The 22,614-nt window shown below is 47.6% G+C and overlaps 1 protein-coding gene across 13 annotated transcripts in view; it reads right to left on the bottom strand.

Moving 5' to 3' along the window:
• Nucleotides 1-296: 296 nt before the first annotated feature.
• The window catches only part of LOC118510514 (transcriptional coactivator YAP1-A-like), a 37,663-nt gene continuing 15,345 nt past the window's right edge, over nucleotides 297-22,614 (bottom strand). For 10 of the 13 annotated variants that reach the window (XM_036052434.1, XM_036052430.1, XM_036052432.1 and 7 more), the window contains exons 3-8: nucleotides 10,102-10,256; nucleotides 5,878-6,078; nucleotides 5,159-5,259; nucleotides 4,910-5,060; nucleotides 4,760-4,824; nucleotides 297-4,272 (exon numbers count right to left, since the gene is read on the bottom strand). In XM_036052434.1, the coding sequence (XP_035908327.1) occupies nucleotides 4,168-4,272; nucleotides 4,760-4,824; nucleotides 4,910-5,060; nucleotides 5,159-5,259; nucleotides 5,878-6,078; nucleotides 10,102-10,256 (778 nt within the window). In that variant the 3' untranslated portion in view covers nucleotides 297-4,167. The remainder of the gene's footprint in view (nucleotides 4,273-4,759; nucleotides 4,825-4,909; nucleotides 5,061-5,158; nucleotides 5,260-5,877; nucleotides 6,079-10,101; nucleotides 10,257-22,614) is intronic. The other 3 variants (XM_036052436.1, XM_036052439.1, XM_036052437.1) reach the window with 3 other exon arrangements.

The following is a 22,614-nucleotide window of genomic DNA, read 5'->3' as shown; positions in this document are numbered from 1 at the left end:
CTGAAATGTCTGTATCCAACATTAACCTGCTTTACTTGAGTCTATAACAAATACAAATAAAACTGGACTGCACATCGAAATACTTCATTCATTGTTTCTCAAACTGACGTACAGAGGGCGCTCGTAACAGTAAATCCAAATTTCAAATGGGATAGAATAAAACCGCGCGCAGCACGTGCTGCACGTAGATGCCACAGATACAGAACGATCTTTGTATTTACTTCTTCACCATTATTCAGCATTGTCATCAATTCCTTCCGGTGTGTATAAAACAAACGCATCATCCCAATTCCATCCTATTGTTGGTTCTGGTTGGCTTTGATTTTTCCATTTTATTATGCGTATCGTTTCCGTTTTCTTCAGATATCATTCCTCTCTAACTGCATACAGTGGGTATTACAAAAGGCTTTGGAACAAAGACAAATTTGAAGTTATTTGTATTAATCCCTCCCCCTTTTACTACACGCGTTGCTTGCAGCTTCCCATTTACACACCAATCGGAATCGATCGGATACGGATATAACCATTACGCGCACACACATTTCGCGTCTTTCACTCACTCATTTTCGTGGAACAGCCATGGCTGCGCCACACGCATCTTTCCATTCCTAAGTCTGTTACAAACACCGTCAAGGTGCAGTTGACCGTACAATCAAACAGTTGGGCAGTTAAAGTAAGTGTTCAAGCATTGGAGCTTTGGTGGTAAACGCTATGGGTCTGATATAAACAGGTATTTCCATCGTAATTACACTAGTCTAGATCGATTTACCAAGAAGCAGTAACATGTACGAAGAGGAAGTCTTAAGCTTACAGTGCTTTCTCAGACAACGCTGGTTGCTCTATCTGTATGAATCTTCAACGAGGACACTGTAAGGCGTCCTCGCTTCCGACAACCGTAGAGCAATAGGTGTCTAGCAGCACAATTCTTCCTCCGGTGTGGTAGTGGACGAAGAATCAAGCACGTAAGCTTTATCTTTAGATTGTGTGTGTGTTTTTTTAACCAATTTAACTGCTTTTCTTTTCGGGTTAGGTTAATTTTCTTTACAAAAGTTAGATTGTTTACAAAAAGGTCACTCCACTTGTTGCAGCTGGCTCATCAACGCGGTAGACTATTTGTTCACAAATAATGCTTGATGAGTGCTGCCGGGTAGAGGCAGAATTTAGTGAAACTATCATCAACGGATGGTAGCAAACGTCGCCATCTTATTTTGTTGTTGTTGTAAGTTAAGTAAATTTGGTTTTCCTTTTGTCACCACCACAAACTTCCTGTAACTCGCCTTTATAACTGCTTTGTTTCCATGTACAGTGAACCACAGCTAAAGTACCGCAAGAGACCGTGAGAGTGAGTAAAGCTCCCATTCCAGTTATCTCAAGATTCTTATCCACGCTAAAAAAAAAGGTTTGTATTGCTTGTGTGCAATGCAATTGTTGGACGGCGTATCAAGTATCGTTGTTTTCCCCTTCCCCTTTCGGGATCCTCTAAAGGAACGTTGGGGTATTTGCTTGTTTTGCTATTTTAATTTCGCTATGCGACTTCCGGGCTGGAATCGAGCTGGATGTTGTTGGATGGATTCGCTTCCTACTGGGCACCGCGTCTACCAGTTCGGTTCCTTCGCTATCGTCATCCTTCCGACGGTTACTGCAAACTAAGGCTGAGTGAGGTGACGCACTTTCCTTTTGCGCTTTTATAATACGTTGCAAGCGAAACTAGAAGAAATGGACGGCAATTGCAACTTGCAACACACGCACACTCACACACATGAAAACTCTCGCTTTGAACAGTGGAAAAAAAATGTTATGTTCAGGTCTGTCAGGGTGGCAAGAAACATACCACCGACAAAAACACTTCTGGTCAACGCAACTCAGGCAAAATCGGGATCGTGGAATAGATGGTCGTGTTGTATTGAATCCGAATCAGAACCAACGCATGACTATTTTTTTGTTGCTTCCTAAATACTACTTTTAAGACAAAAAAAAAAACAGAAGAAAATCTACCTTGATTGATTCAACAAAGAACCAATCAAGCGAATTACCGTAACCGAACCATTTTTCTCTAAAAGAGCTACTGAATTTGATAATTCTTTAAACATTAACACCCAGCACTAATGATCGTGCACCGGTGCACGGTGAATGCTATCCTTAATCTTTAGTAGTAATAGTGGGAAATATTTGTTTTACTGATACTGAAAGAGTAGTAAATATAGTAGGTTTTTTTGTTTTCTTCAATTGATTATTTATACGAAACATGAATTATTGAACAAGGGTATACTAGCAACGCATTGGATAAATGAAATGGTTTCAATTTCTCACGAGGTTTTTTCCGATGATTCCTGTTGCAAGAATGTGTTGACCTCGCGTTCTGTCAGATGGCAAAGACCGGCGGGTGTTTCGTTGCAGTAACTGTGAAAGGTGACAATGCAAACGCATGTCCGACTGGTAGATAAGTAGATGATGGGCGAGCAGGGGGATATGTTTATCTTGGCTTATATGTTCTATTTCTTATCCCTTCGCAGCTTTTGCTCGCCAGACTGTAGCTTTTGCTAGTGCGCCAAGGAAGAGCCTTACTAAAAGGCCCCCTTTTTTAAATTACCTCTATTACTCTTCCTTGCGTACCATTGCATGTAGCAATCATCATGCGAAGGATGTAAAATGAAACATAAAATCTATATAATTGCCATACGCCATTCTAGGATTGTGTTTCATAACGCTAAATAACTGTTTTCAATAGCATCGAAATGATTGTTTTTTTTTTTTTGTTTGAAAGAAAAAAAACGCACACATGCTTGCTTCATCTGACCATTTTTTTTCAGCACAGTTGACATTTCTTCACTCTGTGTCGGCTGCATAGTGGTTTGCGGTGGTTTTTTCACCAGGGCAAGCTGATGTAGCACTACTTGACACATTTCGCCACTGCCACTGTGTAACGGTCAAATTTAAAAAGTAAATGCTGTCATGCCAACGGACTGCTCTTTTGCTGGGCTAAACTGCCCCAAAAGATCATCACCCTGGCTGCATCCTGGTTGTTGCAGACACTTTTCGTGCTGCTGCTTGTGATCTGCATCTTCACAATGCTATCCTACTACCTTCTTATGGCTAGAATGTTGGACACTTGCACGCCATCCATACTACTACTGCTACACCTACTCACTCACTCATCTCATCCACTCATCCACTCAATCATGCACGCACGTACGCAGCTCCGAAACGTGTTTTGCTTTTACGCTACTATCGCAAGAGACAAAAACAAAAAAAGGATCTCTGTGCTTGCCTACTACCAGGCGCGCAAACGAGCACATTGGCATATGCGCACAACCACACGTACGCGTTCGCTTTCGTATACGTGTTCCACGCATTGCATTATAATACACATGCTCTCCTTCAACCGTACTAATTACCCTACTATCCTCATCGTTTAAGGCACTTGAATTGCTTGCACTTGTGTGTGTGTGTGTGTGTGGGTTTTGCTTTAAGTCGCACGACGTCCACTACTTCCTGGTCGACTACGTTACTCGCGATCCTCGCTTAGATAGCTCGATCGGTCCATAGCACGCACACACGCACACACACAATCAAATCTCACATTTTATCTAAATTGATAATAATCGTAAAAAAAAGTTACAATGTAAAAAAAATACAATAATAATCCGTACCTAAGCGTAAACACTAATAATTGTTATCCTTTCGTGGTTGTAGTGCTCAATAATAATAATCATCATCATTATCTCCACGCAACGGAACAAACTCAAAAAAGGACAGTAAAATAAACCTATGAAATAATAAATCCTACCGATTAAAAAAAAAACACAAATTTAAGGAGTGTTTGCCAACTCCCCCACCCCCCCCCCCCAAACACTTGCTAGTTTTTCCCGCTTTTGCTACAAAATCAGTCGCAGTCGTACTAATCGAATCGACTGTCAACCGTCAGTGTTAAGTAGCTGTTGTTTCACGCGTTCTGCTGGTAGCTGCCACAAACAGAGGGCTTGGATATGGGGGGTTGTTCAGTTTACACAAGAAAGTTTACACGTTTCCTATCTGTTCCTATATATGAGTTGCGCGTTGTAATATTGCTCTGCTCTTTTTGACCGTTTAAGTTCGTTGGGTGGTGTTTTGTGTTAGTGGGGGGTTTGTCCTAATGGTCTAACTATGGTCAACCGACGGTCCCGGCCGTTAGATGATGTCGTAGAGCGTGTTTTCCGGTTTACTACTCGTCGGATCCATCAGGCTCAGGTTGGTGACGGCATCGATTTTTTCCAACAGCAAAGGATCGTCCAGCTAGATCACGAGAAGAAACAAGAGAGAGAGAGCGAGAGTGAGATCTTTAGCGTCCGACGGTCATACACGATTCTGATCGACAAAATACACAAAAATAGAATATACTGTCCACGCGGTAGCACCGATATAAAATTATATCGCAACAGTCGTCGTCTTCCGTTTTTTTTTTCTTCAAACTTTCTGCATATTTGGCAACTTTCACACCCACTGGCCATAACCTGACAGCAGCACGGCAAACGACCTTGCGGAATGTTGCGTAGTAAGAGAATTGTCAACCCGGGCCGAAATTCAAACCCACCCCCCCCCCCCCTGCTTGTTTTCGTGTGTGTTTTCCACCTGCCAGATCAGCAGGTAACATCCAGCTTTGGTGGATGTTTTCCGTTTGCTGTTGTCTGGCTGGTGGAGTGTACACAGACAGTAAGAAAGCTAGTAGATCAGTATTTTTCCTTTTCCGTGTTTTGTTTTTCCTGTTGACCTTTGAACTCACCATAAACTCATCGGGCGTCTCGAGATTATCCCCAAATGCTATAGTGTCCATTGTGTTATCCGTCACTAAGGTTGGGAGGGAGGGAGGGGAGAGAGAAAGATTCACAGTTAGTATCGCACCCTGCAAGTATAAACGCACCGAACCACTTACTGCTCAGCCCGTCCATACTGTCATCTATACTGGAGAGAAATTCGGGCGTGTGGGGCATCGACTGCGTCATGGACGATTCGCTCAAGCCGCTGTCACCGGACTCCTGGCGTGTGTGATCGGCAATACCGGACAGGAACGGGTCGTCTCCCATCTGGAGAGGACAAGCGGGATTGCACGGTGGCATTATAGCATTTAAAGAGCCATTTTCGGTGGTGAAACGTCTTCGCTTCCCTCTAATGTAACACTTACATGTGATTTGATCTCTTGCTGCCGTTTCCGAAGTCGTTCCCGTTCCAGCTGTAGGTTGTACAGGCGTACCGTTTGCTCTTGTACCGCCCAATCTTGGTTTGCTGTTTGTTTGATGTAAAGGAAATAAGTAAATAAATAAGTGAATTAGATACAAGCCACTTTGGTGGATGTTAATGAGCTTGAAGCTTATCTACTGTGTAGGTGATATATAAGAGTTGAAGGATACTGTTACTACTTTCACTACTACTACTACTACCTTCAATCTAATCTGTTAGTAATATGGTGTTAGTACCTGTCAGCATCAGCACTGAAGACGCGATCGGATCGCGCGTTTGAACGGAAATGGTGTGTTCTAGCTGGTTAGTAAGATGAGGTGGCTTAGCGATTATCTTTGCTACCTAAACTGTCACATGCCGCTGACAATCTACCGCCAACCTTAGTATTACTTCTATTAAGCTCGATCGAAGCACATCCTTTCCTGTCACTGTCTTCTGACTTTCATTCTATACTACCCTCTCCGAATGCCCTTTGTCACCCTGCTTTGCCTACACTACGAGCAAGTGTGTTTTTCTCAAACCCAGATCAGACTCAGAAAGAAAGGTGCAGCGAGAAGAAATTCAGAATGCATCCAAACAAACCAATGGACGAGCCCACCGTTCGAGGCATTGTGAACTTAAGTAGCGCTTGAAGGCAAAAAAATTTGGTAAATGGACACGTACACAATCGGGGATCCCGCCAGGTGGTCGACCGAGTCGCGTGATTGATATAGTACCGTTCGCCCTTCTCGGTGATGCCTTCCTCCCATCCTTCCGGCAGTGGGCCCAGATCGACATTGCTGCCAGTGAGCATCGATGCCGGTGGGGCGGCGTTCGACGGTGCGAGATTGTCATTTGTCATTTGAATTGTATCTGGAAATACCACTGAATAGAGAGAAGAGAGAGAGAGAGATGTGAGCGAGTGAAAGAGAGACAGTGAAACAATAGCGAAATAAACAAATAGAGAGAGAGAGAGAGACGATTGTGAACGAGAACAGCGCAGTGCTAACCTGTTCAGATTTTCTTCCCTTGAGTTCGGTTGTTTCAATCGGTTAAAAAATTTAAGGAAATGTTTGTTTTGAAGCATTCTACTCGATTCTCGATTCTGATGTACCGAGTTCTCTCTGTTCAAATCTCCAAGCAAGTTCGCCCTTGATCTTGCTCTTTATCTCTGTGTGTGAAATAGATTTCGTTTTTTATTTAAATTTAACTACCGATTCAATTCAAAATGACATTCTAATTGTTTTGGCATTTACACGAAGATTTCGATCCACCACAATAAACGTCTTCAAGCTTAAATTTTGATTTAACGGACAATTCAATTCAAAATGACATACTATCCTTTTTGACAGTTACTCATAAGTCACTAAGCTTTTAATCCCCTAGCATAAATGCGTTTCTCCAGAATGGTTTTAACTACAATTTAAGCCCCAATCGTTATCACCGTTCTACACCGTTGTCCACTTACAGTGGGTAGCAGCAGTAACAGCAGCAGCATAACACAGACAATGCTTATCTGTATGCTTGCTTGCGTACGCACAGCGAGGGGGGTCACCATAAAGCAAAATGGCACCTGTGTCTAGACGTGGTCGCTAGTACCGCAAAGACGCAAATAGTAGTAAGGGTTGCGTGTAGCGATAACGGGACACTTACAACTACCTCTCCCGCCGTCATTCCCACCCTTCACAAACAATCAGGCACGTGCTTTCTCTCTTTCCCTTACGATCAATGAATTTCCCATTTATGTTTCTTTCATTATTTCGCTTGATCTGTTCAACTGCGTCAGGCGTAATGGTAAATGGCTCACTATACCGTATTAGAGAAACCGGACGTGATTCGTTACCCTCTCCCCCTTCCCATCCCTCCCCACTCTTCCGCTACGGGATGTAATTGGACCGGCGTCATTGCTGACACACTTCCGGTTAGTGGTATATGTCACCGGTCGTCTGGCAAACGGTTGAAGGGACGGGAAGGTACTCACGGTGTTTGTCGCACTTCATGCGCGCCTCTTATCGGGCTGCATTTCTTATCACATTCGGTCAATCGGCGGGAAGTGACCGAGAATATTAGAATACCGGGTCCGAGTAGGGGGGGTAGAGGGGCGGGGGGGGAGGGTTGTGAGTGAGTAAGAAAAATAAGACTCCAAATGCGTTGGTGAGTATAGAATGCATGAATGAAACTAAACCCTTTCGGAAGGAACGAAGGCAACGGTTGCGGGATCAAATGTATGAATGAATCAATGAATGAAATCACACACACACACAACGGTGGAGAGCTCGAAGTGCGGGGGAAGGAATCACGATTGGTGGGCAGGATTGGGGGAAGGTAAAATAAATAAACAATTGCTGGATGGTAAACAGATGTGGCTAGATGTGCTGTTTGGCCTAACGGTCGGGGATCAGATACGCGTACTGTGCGGTGCGCCGATTTAGCTAATTGTGCATTTCTCGCCCGGTAAGATGTTGTCAGTAGCCGAATGGCACAATTTAAAAGCGATATTTACAAAAGCAGACGAGTTCGCGAGTCGTCGAGTAATAAACCGTTTTATGTCCCATGCGAGTTTGACTACACTCTGGAACTATCCCGAGTCATTCCGGGCTGCGTTTTTTCTGCAGCTCATCAGAGTTGCTAAAATAGACATTTCTTTTCTCACACCCTAACCCTATTTCCTGCCATCAACTACACACACACACATCCAAATCGGGAAGATTCATTGGTGAAAGAAATTGAAGCCGAAAGCCATTTATGGGCACATGGAAGCAACATGATCATGATCTCCCTTTGGGACGACTCGATCTCTCCATTCCAGGGGGCTGTATGGCGGGAGCACAAAATGGGTACGCCGTGCCATCAACGCTTTGCCCTCGCGTGTGTGTTTGTGACCGTAGACTGGACGAAAGTTTCATGAATGAAAACGGGCGATTCAATTGCGGGTCCCCGAACGATTCATTGATGGAGCGCGAGCGAGAGCCCAGAGAGCGTTTGTCACATCGACATGGTGTCCGAGGTACGACGAGGGAGTGGTAGGTTTGTGGTCATTTACGGGGTAAAAGGGAGAAAGGGCAGAGGGCGTTGTACATTGATTTATTTACATACGTATTTGCCTAGTCCAAAACCCGCCGAGGGAGCGTCATTACGGCTTACGATAGATAAGTAAGTGGTACGGTGCGGCAACTTTGATTGATTCGTGTCATTCAATGCGTTAGGATTGCTGCAATGCTGCATCCAATCGGTTTCGGTATTAGCAGTGTGCGGCCCTTTGTTTGCTAGTTCCCCACCGGATGAAGGAGTGTCCGATGGTTCGGAAAGTGAATATACATTAAGTCCACCACGCTTCACCCGCGAGTACTCGTGGCTGCCAAAGTTACATAAAATCTGGGATCGTCCGTATGTAGATGAAAAGCGTGTTAGAGAACTATCACCGATCACCGATCACACACACGCGTGTGACAGGCCTCCCGAAGCCCTCGCTCCCCAGAAAAAAAGCCCCAACTCCCCGATGACCTACTTTCGTGAGGTTGGAAGTTTCACGCTGTCGGGGAAAGGAAAATCTTATTTCCATCTTGGTGGTTCGCGCAGACGATCGTAATCCCTTAATTACGAATGACCCCAACCCAGCCAACGTTGGCACCGGAAACCCGTGCAACGATCGGTGCGAACGGTGTCTGATGAATGAATTTTTACGACTCCAATATTTGCCTTCCGATAACGATCGAAGGCGTTTTTGCGTGGTGCCCCTTGTAGGGTCAATTTTACGACCGAGAGGTCCCACATTTCGGGATGGGTACCTGCACTGAGAGTGCGTTGTCAACCGTCTGCCTTTACAGTTTGGTTTTTTCCTGCACCAGCTCACCCAAATACCCAAATTAGATTACTTCGAGGGTACGCCACAGTGACAGGGCTCTTATCATCCACCGTTTCTTTTTTGCCCTGGACAGTTGCTTGTTACAGTTTTCCGTAAACTATCTTCAATTCTTCCCGTTTTTATGCTGTTTTGTGGCCATGGACAACTCCTGATGGAAGATTACCATAAAGCAAAACACTCCTGCTCAGCGTGTGAGAAAGTGACTGATTTTGAAAATGGGCGTACGCAACACAAATAATAGTAAAAAATGACGAAGCCGACCCTCGCTTCCGGTTGAGATGAATGAATGATATTGCGTTCCGATAGTGTAGTGGAGGTTGAATAGAAAAAAAAACTAACTAGCCATCTTATCAATATTTTGTTCCGGCCTACGGGTGGACACGTAGCACACAGGCAAACAAACCGATGAGTAGTAATAAAAACTGTCAAAACCGAGCTTCGGACGAGTTTTGGAAGGTACCAAAAAAACAGTGATTAAGCAATTGAAGTTAAAAGAACAGTAAAAAGAAACATGATTATGAATGAATACACTCACTTGCCCTCTTTCTGCAATGAATTCGGAGTTTACCATCTTTTCTGCCTAATGTTTCTGTTTATGTATCAAAAATATTATATTCTTCTGGTGTTACCATCTGTAGGTTAGTCACAGTGCACGCCGATCCTGACGGACAGGTTCGTTACATCCTTTTTACAGTGAGGGGTTTTTTTTGTTTTAATTTTTAATGTGCAATAAGTTAATGAAACAAATAAGAGCAGCGTATCCTGCGTGCCAGGAAAAAAGGAAGGTAAATAAAACAAAAACTTTCCACAGGGTTTTCCTTGAGAGAGAAAGAGAGAGGGAGGTTTGTTATCTTGCGTGAAGTCACGTGAAGAAAGGACCACCTCACTTCACCAGCTTGTTGCAAAAACCCAAAACAAACACACAAAGGAATCCACCAATTGTTTTAGATTTTAACCGATTGAAATAAGAAAAAACAAAACTGGAGGACGAAAGAAAACCTCAAGGATTGCCCTGGCGAAACCCCGAGCCACCGCATACTCACCATTGTTGGTCGGTGTCGGGGAGGAGATCGTGGGACTGAGCAACGTCTGGGAGCCGGTGTTGAACAGGGTCTCTACGCTGGACTGCTGCTGGAAGAGGCTTTCCTGCATGGCGGTGATGCGCGGGTCCTCCCACGTGGTCGTTCTTGTGTTGTGGCTGCAAAAAGGGTAAGGCGGAGGTAAGCGGAAAAATTTGTTAGAAAGTGTAGCACACTCGGTCATCTCCATGGTTACAGACTGTTTGTAAACAGTGTCGCACTCTATGGTGTAACTACTAGACGCTAACCCACAAACACACAGAAATACTGTTGACATTACGAGGCAGAGTTCTGCCCGAGGCACGTGGAGGCATGCGGTGATGCTTGGGTTTTTCCCGAAACAAGGTCGCTCGTAATGAAGGGGGCCTCCACGGATGGCTCAGCGGCATCGGAATGCAGAATGTGCACCACCGGTACACCGGTTTGTGCAGGTGTTTTTCTCGCCGATAGGAATGGGAAGCAAATTGCACTCGATCGGCACTGTTAGTCCAGGTAGACGGGGTTCCTGTTCGGATACGCCGCCTAGTGACATGATGACTTTTTTCTTTGCTTTCAGTGGAAATTATTCTCCAACTGCAACAACACATGAGTCACGGTGTAGTAAGTGGAAGGAATAGCGCTGATGTGAAGGTGCTTATGATGCAGAGCTTGTGCAATAAGATAGACTAGGGGCGAGAATCTATTGCCCTTGTGGTAAGAACTAGAGTGAGAACTTTGTTTGTTGTAGAATTGTTTAAAGTCAGTCACGAATGGCACTCTGATGGAAAGTTTGGGAGATGTTTGACGCCGATCTTCGAAGATCCTGGAAGGCACGGTCACAAAACTCATAACGGGTTTCATAGCTATTCTACGACTAGGGCTAGGTCTAGGACTAGAAGAGGTCCAAGATATTCATGTTGAAGTAATGAGGACTTCTTCAAGTCTCGATGAATTTATAGATAAGTTTAAATACATTAAGACATTAAGTCAAAACATCTACTGCACAAAAACAGCTCAGGATATTAGCGACCATGTGTATCACCAACGATTCCTGAGGACTTCTTCTCGGGAACAAGGTAGAGTCTAAGCACGCTGAAGATTGAAGAGTAGACTTTCAAATATCCTTAGTCCTTCTGGGTGGCCTCCCCATTTCATAGAAAACTCCTACAATTCCTTCACTCTGCCTAAAGTAAAAGCGTGTCCAGCGTGGAGAGAAACTGTTGCCCACCTAGCTCAGTTCAACCTCCGCGCTTCTTAACCTATGTTTACATCGATCTGAAGCTGACCCGTACCGAAGATGAGCACCACCGAACGCAACACCAACATAACGCGGCCGTTTCAAAGTGTGTGGCAGGTCTTTCGCTCGGGTGATGTGGGCGGTAATATAAATCAATCACGGACGGGGCGAGCATTCGGAAACGGTCCCAGCGTAACGGCTCAAGCGGCTAATGCTGGGCTGGCCCTCCCATGTTGACCCCCGGGTGAAAAGCAAAAACAACCCGCGAACGTCTTAATCGTCTGGCTACCATCGATGACGTTGCTACCGTCAGTGCGTCCAGCTATGGGACGGCAAGCTGCTGGCCAGCGTACATCCTACACGGGATTATTGCTTGCCTGCATCGAAAGAACCTACCACGGGACTAGGGGTGAGATCGTCAACGATCGTGTGTTGGTGTGGCCAACCAGACTGACGATTTTCCAACCGAAATGTGCCCGACGTCTAGTGCTAGTGCGTAGATTGGAAAACAGGCCTGGTGGAAAAAAGCGCGTGAAACGATGGTAGTTTATTTTTAGAGTCATCTGCTGCGCGGCAGTAGAAGGGCAAAAACAAACCCCAAAGAGAGAGAGAGAGAGAGAGAAAGAGACACACAGTGCAACAACTCTCTTCCCGCCGGACCTTGCCGAAACCGAAATCAAGAAACGGCAAACGATCGCTCCACGCTACGCCATCGCTTCTGATGCTCCGCAGGTCTAATACTAGCCAACTGGCCGCCATGTTTAGTTTTCCCTCTCAGAGGCGCGTGTGCGTCGTTTTTTTTGTTCTGCTTCTTCTTTCCGATTGGTTTTTCTTGCTGCCTTCCTTGCGGCCGCTTTTATCGCAGTGGTTGTAGTTGCTGTTGTTATTGCCGATCGTGATACATTTTCACCGCACACGATCAACGATCTTGCGCCTTGCCCTGCAACCAGCTCTCTAGCCGCTAGTTCGCCCCTATTTTTCTAGTTGTTGTTCTGCTGCAAAGAGTTGAGAGTGGGTTGATCGCGCGAAGTTGATGCTTTCCATCTCCCCGCATTACACCTCCTCCAAATCCTTCCCCCCCCCACCCCATCTTTCACCCTTCCCACCTACCCAGCACGAGTCGCTTCCGCCAAGCACCACACACCGTTGTGGTTTCCGTTTGCTGGGCGGTTTTAGTTTTTAGAATCGAACCAAGAGCGTGAACCCTCGGTGCGGCGATTTGGCGGGTGTGCAGCGGCGTTGGCGCAGGGTAATGAAGGTAATTTGTTTATTTTCTCTGTTCATTTGTTATTATTTCAACAACGTCCTTCGGTAACGGGTTTCAACTTCCGCTTACTGGGGTTGTTTTTTTTTTCTTCTCCGCGATTTTGTTTTGCTCGTGGTGGTGAGTTCCCGGGTACGGTGCACGGTGGTTGATACCGTCACCCGGAGATCGATCAATTATACGCCTTTAGCCGGGGAAGATGTAATTTATCAGATGCTACCCCAGCAAAACAACGATGGAGAATCGAGTTTTCCACCGTAACAGTTCCCCATGGACAGCAAAGGCGTCCATTTATCCACGACACATTAGGATGGCTTTCCATCATCATCATCATCATCACCTACTGTCACCGCAAACACGTGCCCAACCGGAGCACATTACGTCACATCAACTTGCTTCGCTGAATCACGCGTGCATGCATGCAACAGTCATCTGCGAGTCACTGTCGGGTGCAGTCGGTCTGCGCAAAAAAAAAACACCGCCACCAGATTAGCCAGTGGGAAGAAAGAAAGAAAAAGGTGCACCCAACCGATGTAGAGCGTCCTTCCGCTATCAGCTCGACGTGCTAAAACGACCCTCTCGAGGGCTCACACACACGGACCTGCATTGATCCGTTCCGCGAATCGAAGGCACGCTCAGCCTACCTTGAAGTACGTGCTCCGGGAACTGTTCCTTTGCTCATGGCGTCACGGTGTGTTGTGGCGCCCGGTCCGGCCACGAAACCTTCCGCGATAAACCGTGGTCCGAACCTTTGTCAGGGACGTGCCGATATGGAGTGCGCGGAGTACGGGGGTCACCGATAAGGACCCATTCGGAGCGGTTATTTGTGAGAAAAAAAAAGAAGCTATCGCTTTTTAGCGGATATTGTGGGTTCTGGTAGATTGGGCTTTTGCTAAATTTGAAACGACAGCGAGGGCTTAGCGAATAAAAGCTAGTTTTTTGCGTACGGTTGGAGAAGGATGCCTCGGATGGCTCGGGAGGTTAAGGCGCCGGTTCTTGACACGAGAAGACCGGGTATCAATTCGCCACTGGAGCGGTGTTACTCCGATTATCCCTTCTACGGGTGCCAAGAAGAAGAAGAGGAAGAGTAAGAAGACACAAATGCATCTCTTAAAAAATGGTTTTAATTAAATGAAAGCTATCTCGTTACTTCCCACAAACCATTGTTAAAATGCCAAACCCCATCAACAATCAGTGAAGAAGAATTGCAGCGTAATTAACTGCAAATTGCATGCTCGCTCTCTCTCGCAACCTTACAATCATTTGCTATTAGCCTAATAACATTAGACATGAAAATATAAAAATAAAACCTTCAACCAATCCATCATCAAGCATCAGCGCTCACACACTACTGCACCAGCTTCTTCAGCAAATGATGGATTGAATGTTGCGATCGGGTTGTGTTGTGCTGTTGTGAGTTTTTTTTATTAGTCACGGTTTACTGTTTTCGTGTAGCTTTATGTTCCTCACATCGCGTTCTTAAGCCCCCTACAGTACACCGGGCTGTGATGTTTTATGATAATTAATAGATATATTTTATATTGGCCGAGGGTGTGCACGTGCGTGAGCACGAAGTGAGTGTTGCTATTGGTGCAACTAGCGAGGACTTATCTTGACCGCACAGTCCCAATCGCGTCAGCTAGCGTTACGGAAGCATGATCGCTTTTCCACGTCCCCGCAAGATAACGAGATCCTCTTGCTGAGGTGCCACGGGGGAGTTTTTCTACCTTTCCTTTACCCTAACCCTGGGTTGATGCGATGAAAAACGTAAATTATAAATCAATTAACCAACTAACTGGTCGGCACGCAGGCTTCTATAGTGCAGGCCCCGTGTTGGTGGGCTCGATCGATCGAAACGCAATCGATCATCGTAACCTCCCTGGGACGACGAGCTGCAAATGATAACGCCAACATGAAAAACCCCTTACCCGATAGGTAATTGGCGTGTCGGAATGGATTAACATTACATGGCGGAGGGATTACGAATTTTCGGTGCAGTAGATCGCAGCAACCGCAACACTGTATGACACTGCGATGCAAAGTGAAATTCAATGTCGATCGTGATCCCTAATGAGCGTTCGCAATTCATTAGCTGTGATCCGGTATGAGGGGGTGCGTTTTTTTTTGTGTGTGTGATGTGTGTTTGCTTTAATTGGATTATGATTGCCTTTTTCCGCCTTGATAGTCACACACTCGACCGAGCCGTACATTTCCGATCGTTCGAATTTTCTAATTTTCCACCCGGACCCAGATCGATCAGTAATGAGAGCGGGTGCTGTGTAATGTATCGTTTGCGTTTTGCATAGACAAAAATACATCGAAGCAACACAGACGGACGCTTTCGCTGGCAACAAGGTGTATGCAGTTTGTTTTTTCCGCCGTTAGATTTCTTCTCCATTGCATCCCACCAACAACAAGGCAAGGCGGTCGAACGGGCGAGCGTTACAGTTGCAACTGGCTGTCTGGTGGCGGCGCCTGCCCGGTGCGATCTCAAACCCCAATTGCCTATCATGTTTCATTACCGATGTTTACCTCGCGGCTCGCGACTAATCAGACAGCTGTGTACAGGTGCATTGGGAGGGGCAAGAGCTTTGCCACCCATTTGTCAAAAAAACAACAACGGCAAACCCCCGTTTTACCTCACCGTAATCGGGAGCGGCTGTGCGCCCGAGAATAGAATGCGTAGGCGATAGGCGGCCCGCGTACTGTCCCGTGATGATGGACGGTAAAATTAACTACTGTCCCGGTCGGTCGGTGAGGGTGTCTGCTGCAACGACGCCCTTGCTTATTAAAATTGAACCCCATTGCTGACAATATTCAGAGCTGCACCGCGAATTGATTTCGCGACGAAGGAAAACACAAGATTAATTGCAAACGAATCGCGACAACAACAAATTATGTATCGCCAGTGAGGATGGCTCACCGCACCAGAAAACAGTGGAGCAAAACAGAACGATCACACAGCGGAACAAACAAAACAAGGGGTTGATGATCAGGAATCTCCCTCTCCTTCTCTCTCTCTCTCTCTCTCTCTCTCTCTCTCTCTCTCTGGCGTCCCACAAGCACACCCAACAGTTTATGGCAGCGCAAACGCGCACACTGTTCTTGCACGGTTTTTCTAGTGCCTGCGATTCAGTTTTAGATTTTCTCAACGAAACTCCAAAAATAGCACCACGCCACGCCGAACGCGGGCGCGTTTGGCAGCAACAACCGTGGGACGCCGGGACGCAGCAAATGGGAGTGAGTGGCGGACGAGCAGAAAAAAAAGAGGAAAAAACGGCAGTCCAACCGAACGATCGCTGGGTTTGCGGTGATGTAGTAATAAAGTGTTGTTTTTTTCTGTATTCCCGACCAAAGGGATTGCTGGATGTGTTTGTCGGAAGACGCGAGAACGTCGCGCAACTTCAATTCTAGCGCTGAAGAAGATTCGGCCGAATGCTGAAGCTATCTTCTTTATCTGCCAGGTCGCTTAGTCTGCTGCTCTCTATCTTATCCAGAGATATCTCCATCTGCAAGGCCCACCAGAGTTCCAAGAACGGCTAGCAACCACCTGGGTAATGTAGCGCACAGCCTCTTGGGTCACGCGACCCACATAAACCAAACTCCAAACTCACGCAGTTCCAACGCCAAAGTCCCCACAAGGCATGCTCGTACGTGTGTACGGGCGTTCCATTCCACCAAGTGTTCCATATCTAGGCGGTTGAGCACAGCTGCTGCAAAGCTAGAAGTACAACCTCCGGTAAGAAAAAAACCCACTGATTATCGGTGTCCACACTATGGAGGCGGCAGGAACCAACCAACCAACCCCACCGCAGCGGTTGGCGTTTATGATTATTTACCTATTAATAAACAAGCGGTGGGTTTCCTCTAACTCTCGTACGCAAATAACTGGCTGGCAAGTCTCAGATTCGGCTGTTTTGGAAAGCTGTGCCCCCGCTCGCTCTCTTACGGTCTTTCCCATCGGCCTCCTGTATCTCCATGATGCTCTGTCGCAAACACCGCCGCTTAACCACATGAATCAGATTTAGTTGCAGCGGACAGACGCACGAGCCCGCTGACGTCCGACCGGCATTCGCTGTTGTCCCGGGCGCCCAGTTAATGCTGTGCGCTCTATAAGGGGGGGCCGTCGCCATGGCAGCCATGCTGTTACCTGGTTGCGCAAAATTTCGCTCACTGGACGAACACGCGCATCGGTGAGCCAGCAAAAAAAAAATGGGCAAACATCGTATTGTGCACCGGTGAGCAATGCTTATGGATGCGTGGGGGCTTCCCCCCACGTCAACTTCTGTTCTGTGCATAATCTCACAGTGCGCTCACACGGTACGCTGTTACAGTAATTGTTGCAAAACTAATAAAACGTCACTCGAGATCTGGCAAACGTTCTCCAGCATTCGAACACCCTGCGAACAGGGCGGGCGGCACAGATGGGAATACTTGCCGGCAGGTAACAAGCGCACAAGAACACCATTGAACTCCGATGGATAGGGTCCCAGCTGGGTAGTGCAGCATGCTTAGTGGGACCGCGAGTGGATGCCAACGCTATCTCACGATCGTACCGCAGCGGTGTTCCGCCGTAACCCGGACGATATTATTACGAAACCCCGATCGAGTGTTGCCGACTCGGACCGGGCACCTGGGGTACGTTGGAGTTGCAGTAAACATGGCTCCACTGTTGCTAGCGACACTGTCATCAGCTGCACCGGCGGCAATTCGAGCTAATCTTATGCAGCTATGCAATTTTTTTCTCTTTCTCTCTCTCTCTTTTTCTATCTCTTATTGCTCTACTATTGCAAGCAGAAGCGTTTGCCGAAGGCTGTATTAATTATGAAGATTTCCGTGGCCACTCGGGATGCAGCTTTTTCAAGCCATCATTGTGTGTGTTGCAAAGGAATGTAACCGAGGTCGTCATGTTGTCGATGTAATGCGGTTGATGAATGGAATCATAAATGTCGCTTATGGGACAAAAAAAAAAGGATCTTCTATGTGCAATCGGTTAAGACCGTCCATTCATAATCCCAAAAAAGGGAGAACAAAACATTATGAATGAGTCTGTGCTGGAACGGTCTGGTACCATGCAGGTTGGAAAACACTCGAGACACTTCAAAAGAATTGTTACCCCTTAACCAGGAACAATAAGTTACGGTGCATCACACACACTCTTGATGGCGGTGTCACTGTTTCACAGCTCATTGAGAGCTGTCCTGTCCCATTAACCAAAGCAACGTGGTCACACGGATGGAGAACCGTACGGCGTCTGCTTTAAATTGCTTTCCCAATTGCGATCGTGTAAGGATGGCGCATACGAATCACGACGGAAGAAAGGCAGCCGAAGAACAATGGCAAAAGCGAGGTGATCCTTCCAGGAGACGCCTGGCACGGACGCCTTGATAAGGATCCGCAAACGAAAAGGAACAAAGACGGACAAAGCAGTGACCGTGGTTGATGCCGTCCCGAAGATATATACCTCCCGTATGAAGGTCTTTCTCGCTCGATTTCGATTTGCAGGCTTCCAGGAATCTCCTTTTTCGGTTGTTTTGGAGCTGTTCATTCATTTGCTTTGTCTCACACCGCCCTCGGAGAGGAAATGCCTCGTTTTGCCAAACGTCTTGTGGTGTAGGGAGGCGAAGATCGCGTCGTAAAAGAAGTGCCCCCGCCAGAAATGGGCCGTGTTCCATCGTGGGAATATTTCCCGGAACCAACTCCCACCAGAAGGCACAGGTAACACACAGCTCCGTTGTCGCTCAAGGTAATACACACAGGTATACAATATCCCAGACCCAGTTTCAGGGTCACCCGCACACACATTAAGTTCTGGTTTTGGTCCGTGTTTTTGCCGAAAGGATTACCTCGGGGTACGTGGTGCGCATTAACGTGCTCGACCAGCTTTATGGGATCCCGTCTGGATGTGTAACTGGCGCGTCCTGTCGCAATATGTCGTTTGCGCAAATCATAAACTTCATTAGGGACATGTACCAGGACTATGGCAGAAATGGCCCCGGTCTGGTCTTGGGCGACGTCTAAGCGATTTGCGTGAGGGTGAGCGCATTCGGCTGCCGGGATCATTAAGCAGTCCCGTAGCTATAATTGGAATGTCCATGATCTCCATATACACACACACACGGGCACACTGGGACACAGGCACACGCATCAAGTCCTCCTCCAACCGGGTGAATCAGGGCAGGGACGACTTATGCGCAGGCGTACCGATGCTGTTCTCGAGTGTGGCTGAAGTGTTTTGTTTTCGCCAAACGATCCACGTCCGTGCTCCTTTCCGCTCACCATCCCCCTCCCCTCCAACGTCTGTCCACTTGAGCGGGCAAGCCAGAGTCGTGCAAGCGCCATCGATTGACGACTCTACCGACAAAACCCGGGCCGGACGAAGACGGGTGCGACCGTTCCGCGAGTCTTCAAAGTCGGGCGGCTGAGATTAGGCGGTTCGTCTGCGTATTTGGAAACAAACTGGTGTCGTTTGCAGCGAGTACGGCCGCCAGAACTCACTCATTCTAAAAGGTTCGAGGTTCGTCCATCGTCGTCTACACGCGCTTGATTGTGTGCCGTTTGAGCGCGGAGAAAAGCGTCGGTGCGGGATGTTTAAAAATAATTTAAACACCCATCGGGCGTGCGACAATCTCTCCGCTCCGACGGCGGACGTCGGGACGGAATGGCATGGAACAGACACACACATACACACACACACGCAGAAACAGAAATGGAACAAAATACGACCAAAACTGGGAGGATGTGCACTTGCTCCCCGAGTGTCTGAAGGAGATGATCGGCTTCGGCGGCGGAGATGATCGCGTACGGCGCTTCAGTTTGTCGCGCGCACGAAGGCCAACTTATGGATGGAAGCGGAAGCGCGGGATGTCCGGACGTCATCAGTGACGAGTGTCGCGACTGATCGAGCGCGCACGCGATCATCCATCTTTTTGGCACATGATGTTTTATTTTATTCGCCCGGTTTTCGTTGCCGTTCGACTGACAATGTAGTTCCCAACGATCCGTTCGGTGGTGTGTGTGTGTGTGTGTGTGTGGATCTTGTGGAGAACCGTTTTCTTTTAACGCTCAACATATGATCAGCACAGTGGAATAATTCATTCATGTGTAAAGCAAAACTAGCTAATTAAATAATACGGAAGAGCGCAACGGCCGTACCGCAAAGCCGGCCGCATCTCCATAGGGCGTGCAGGATTCCCATCCTACCGTGAATCTGTTTCACATGCTTTATGTTTTTCTTCGGTCCGACGCAGTGTGGACCCGCGTGTTGATGAAACTTTTTCGAAGGCGCCAACCAGCGCCAGTTGAATGACAAATTGTAAATAAAAATAAAAGTCACCCAACGAACCGTCCGACGGGGTTGGACGTTTGCCATCCGGCTCGTTCACTCGGTGGATTGGTGCGGCTTGTGGCGTGTGCGCGAGGGCGATACGCAAGCTCAGCTCGCGGGTGTTTGGACCACCGTTACCTGCCTAGGTAGGTGGACGATAGCAACACAACAAAGCACCACCTAAGCGGTGACAACAATCAGCGTAGGCCACCCTGCGTGTACAGAGTCTAGTTGCAGTTGGCATGCAGTTGTGTGCGAATATCGGACAGACATTAGGCTCGCGACCACCGCCCAAAGGCACAGGGTCGGATAGTGGATGGGCCATGTGCCAAATGACGATGCACACTATCCGAGCACACCTTTCCTGACACCAGCAAGCACCAAAACAAAACCGCCCCGCCGAAAGGTAACGCAACGAGACGCTCAATTTTTGGGTGTTTCTTGGTGCGCCTAGACATCGGTCACGAAGCACGATACGTACGGTCGGCACCCCGGGACAGACGAGTTGACTAATGACCTACCAGAACGAGAACGCAAGTAGCGCAACCCCGGTGAGCTCGGTGAGCTGCACAGACAGCGGACGCAATTCGCCGAACGGCCACGCCACCACCGGTCGGCGAAGGGTGCAAGCAGGGTTTGGAAGCCCCTGAGGGGGGGGGGGGGGTTTACGGCGGATTGTCGGGATGTCGGTCGTCGGTGTCAGAAATAGAAATCTAATTTTTCGACCCACGTCGCGACGCACTTCCTCGTGAAGCGCTACGGCTGCGGGGAGATTAAGCCATGGCCGTAGGATTGCCATCAAGAAGGTCCACATCCTTCCAATTCGCCAATAGCGCCTGAGGACGCTCGCAGGACAGGATCACTGGGATGTTAAAAAAAAAAGTTTGAAGAAGAACCACTTATCAATCCTTGAAATAGCGGTCATTTTTCAACCGCAAGCTTGTCGGACACTCTTGAGCACACACACACATGGAGATACGTTCTCGGTGAGTTCTGTGTATCTAGCCCGCCCGGTTGTCGATAAATCTTCCGGGGCGCGCTAAAGCGCTAAAGTTGACATAATATCAGCATCGGCTAGCAGGCAGGCACGGAGTTGCGCCGACGGCCGATCGAGAGTTTATTTCTCAAAAGCCACCGTCCACCGCTACCGCCTGCACGTGTTTTTAGGGGCCATCTTTGATTGAGATGGCCGATCATATTTCAAGTGGCACCGGATTCCGCTGCCAAACAACGTTAAACAACACACACACACACACACAGATCCCTTCGAACGTTGCGGATTGCTTGCTTCCTCAACGGTTAGTAGCGCCAAATCAAATAAAATTCACGAAAGCAAGCGAAAAAAAAATCAGATCCCCCCCCCCCCCCCTCAGTCACCTCTCGCTCTGGTAATGAAGCGGCACCAAATAAAACATGGCAAAAGTGCCACCTCAACAAACCATAAAATACATGCAAACGCTTGAGGATCGGTGAGGAGCAACACAACGGTATGACCATCGGACCGGATGAAAGTTAAATTTAATTGGAATTGCTCTTGAAAGGCGCCGTGAAAGCTACCATAAATCTGACAACATGTACATGTGGTCCGATCGTCCCGTGCTGCTGTACCTTAACCACTCCCATCGTGTAAAGGATCGCCAACGAGCGTCATCTCTTCCTGGTTCACTCGATCGACGTGATCCCGAGTTCTAAGTGCTTCACTACTTAAATGAGGCGGATGGGACGAAGGTGCGATGTAAGATTTACATCCAACATATGTTTTTAAGTTGCACAGTGCTGAGGGTGGATCGCAGGTTTGCTCAGGAAAGTTCTCCAAACCTCAAGCTTCCTTACCTAAGCGCTAGAAACCGTATGAATTCGATCGAGAATTCATATTGACGAGGTCCATCTTCGCTTTGGTGCAGAAAGGAAACTCCCACAGCTCACAAACCGTGGGTTCGGTATCGCCCAGACTTCCGGTCAGTGGATCTGTAGCACAAAAACCACGGATCAACATGTGTGCCACACATTTGGCCGGGCGTAGACAACAAACAACAGCACAAGAAGATACACAACCTCCAACGCACATCCGCCTATACCACACACCTGGTCTCCCTGGAACTTCGCCCAACTTTGGCATCAAAACACTACGACACTTCTTGGTGTCTTGGTTGAGGGGGAAAAATAGGTTAGAACGTTGGACTAGTTTATTCGGTCTTGGTACTTCCCGTACCTTACTGCTCTGTGTGTACGGCTGCGTGTTTAAATTTAGAGAGTCCGACGCCAACAACTGTGCCCAGCAGTGGTGTACGCCTTCACGATTAATGCTCCGGTCACTACCGGCATACGGACGGCGCGACACACCCGACCCCGGCGGTAAAAAGCGACGTTAATCACGCACCATGGAAGCGATCCTCTAACGATCGCCATAGATCGAACGCTCGGTTCGCGCCCGGTCCCCCCGAAGCGTGCGGGCGTTCAAAACTCGAGCACCCTTTCCGTTTCATAACGTTCTCCGGTTCTCCGCCAAAACCCGGAGTGCAGCCGCGCAGTGAACGCACGCACGAATCGCACCAGCGGAGCCTGCTTGCCAAGAGTCTGTGGTTTTGTGATTTATTTTCACTCGGCACCATGCCGGCGCGAACCCCGCGACACAGTGCGCCGATGAATCACCGCGGTGCTTTGCTTTCA

The sequence above is a fragment of the Anopheles stephensi genome, chromosome 3 (assembly GCF_013141755.1).
Source record: "Anopheles stephensi strain Indian chromosome 3, UCI_ANSTEP_V1.0, whole genome shotgun sequence".
NCBI classification, from domain to species: Eukaryota; Metazoa; Arthropoda; class Insecta; order Diptera; family Culicidae; genus Anopheles; species Anopheles stephensi.
The sequence above is the reverse complement of the archived record's forward strand: the minus strand, read 5'-3'. Positions and strand labels throughout refer to the sequence as shown.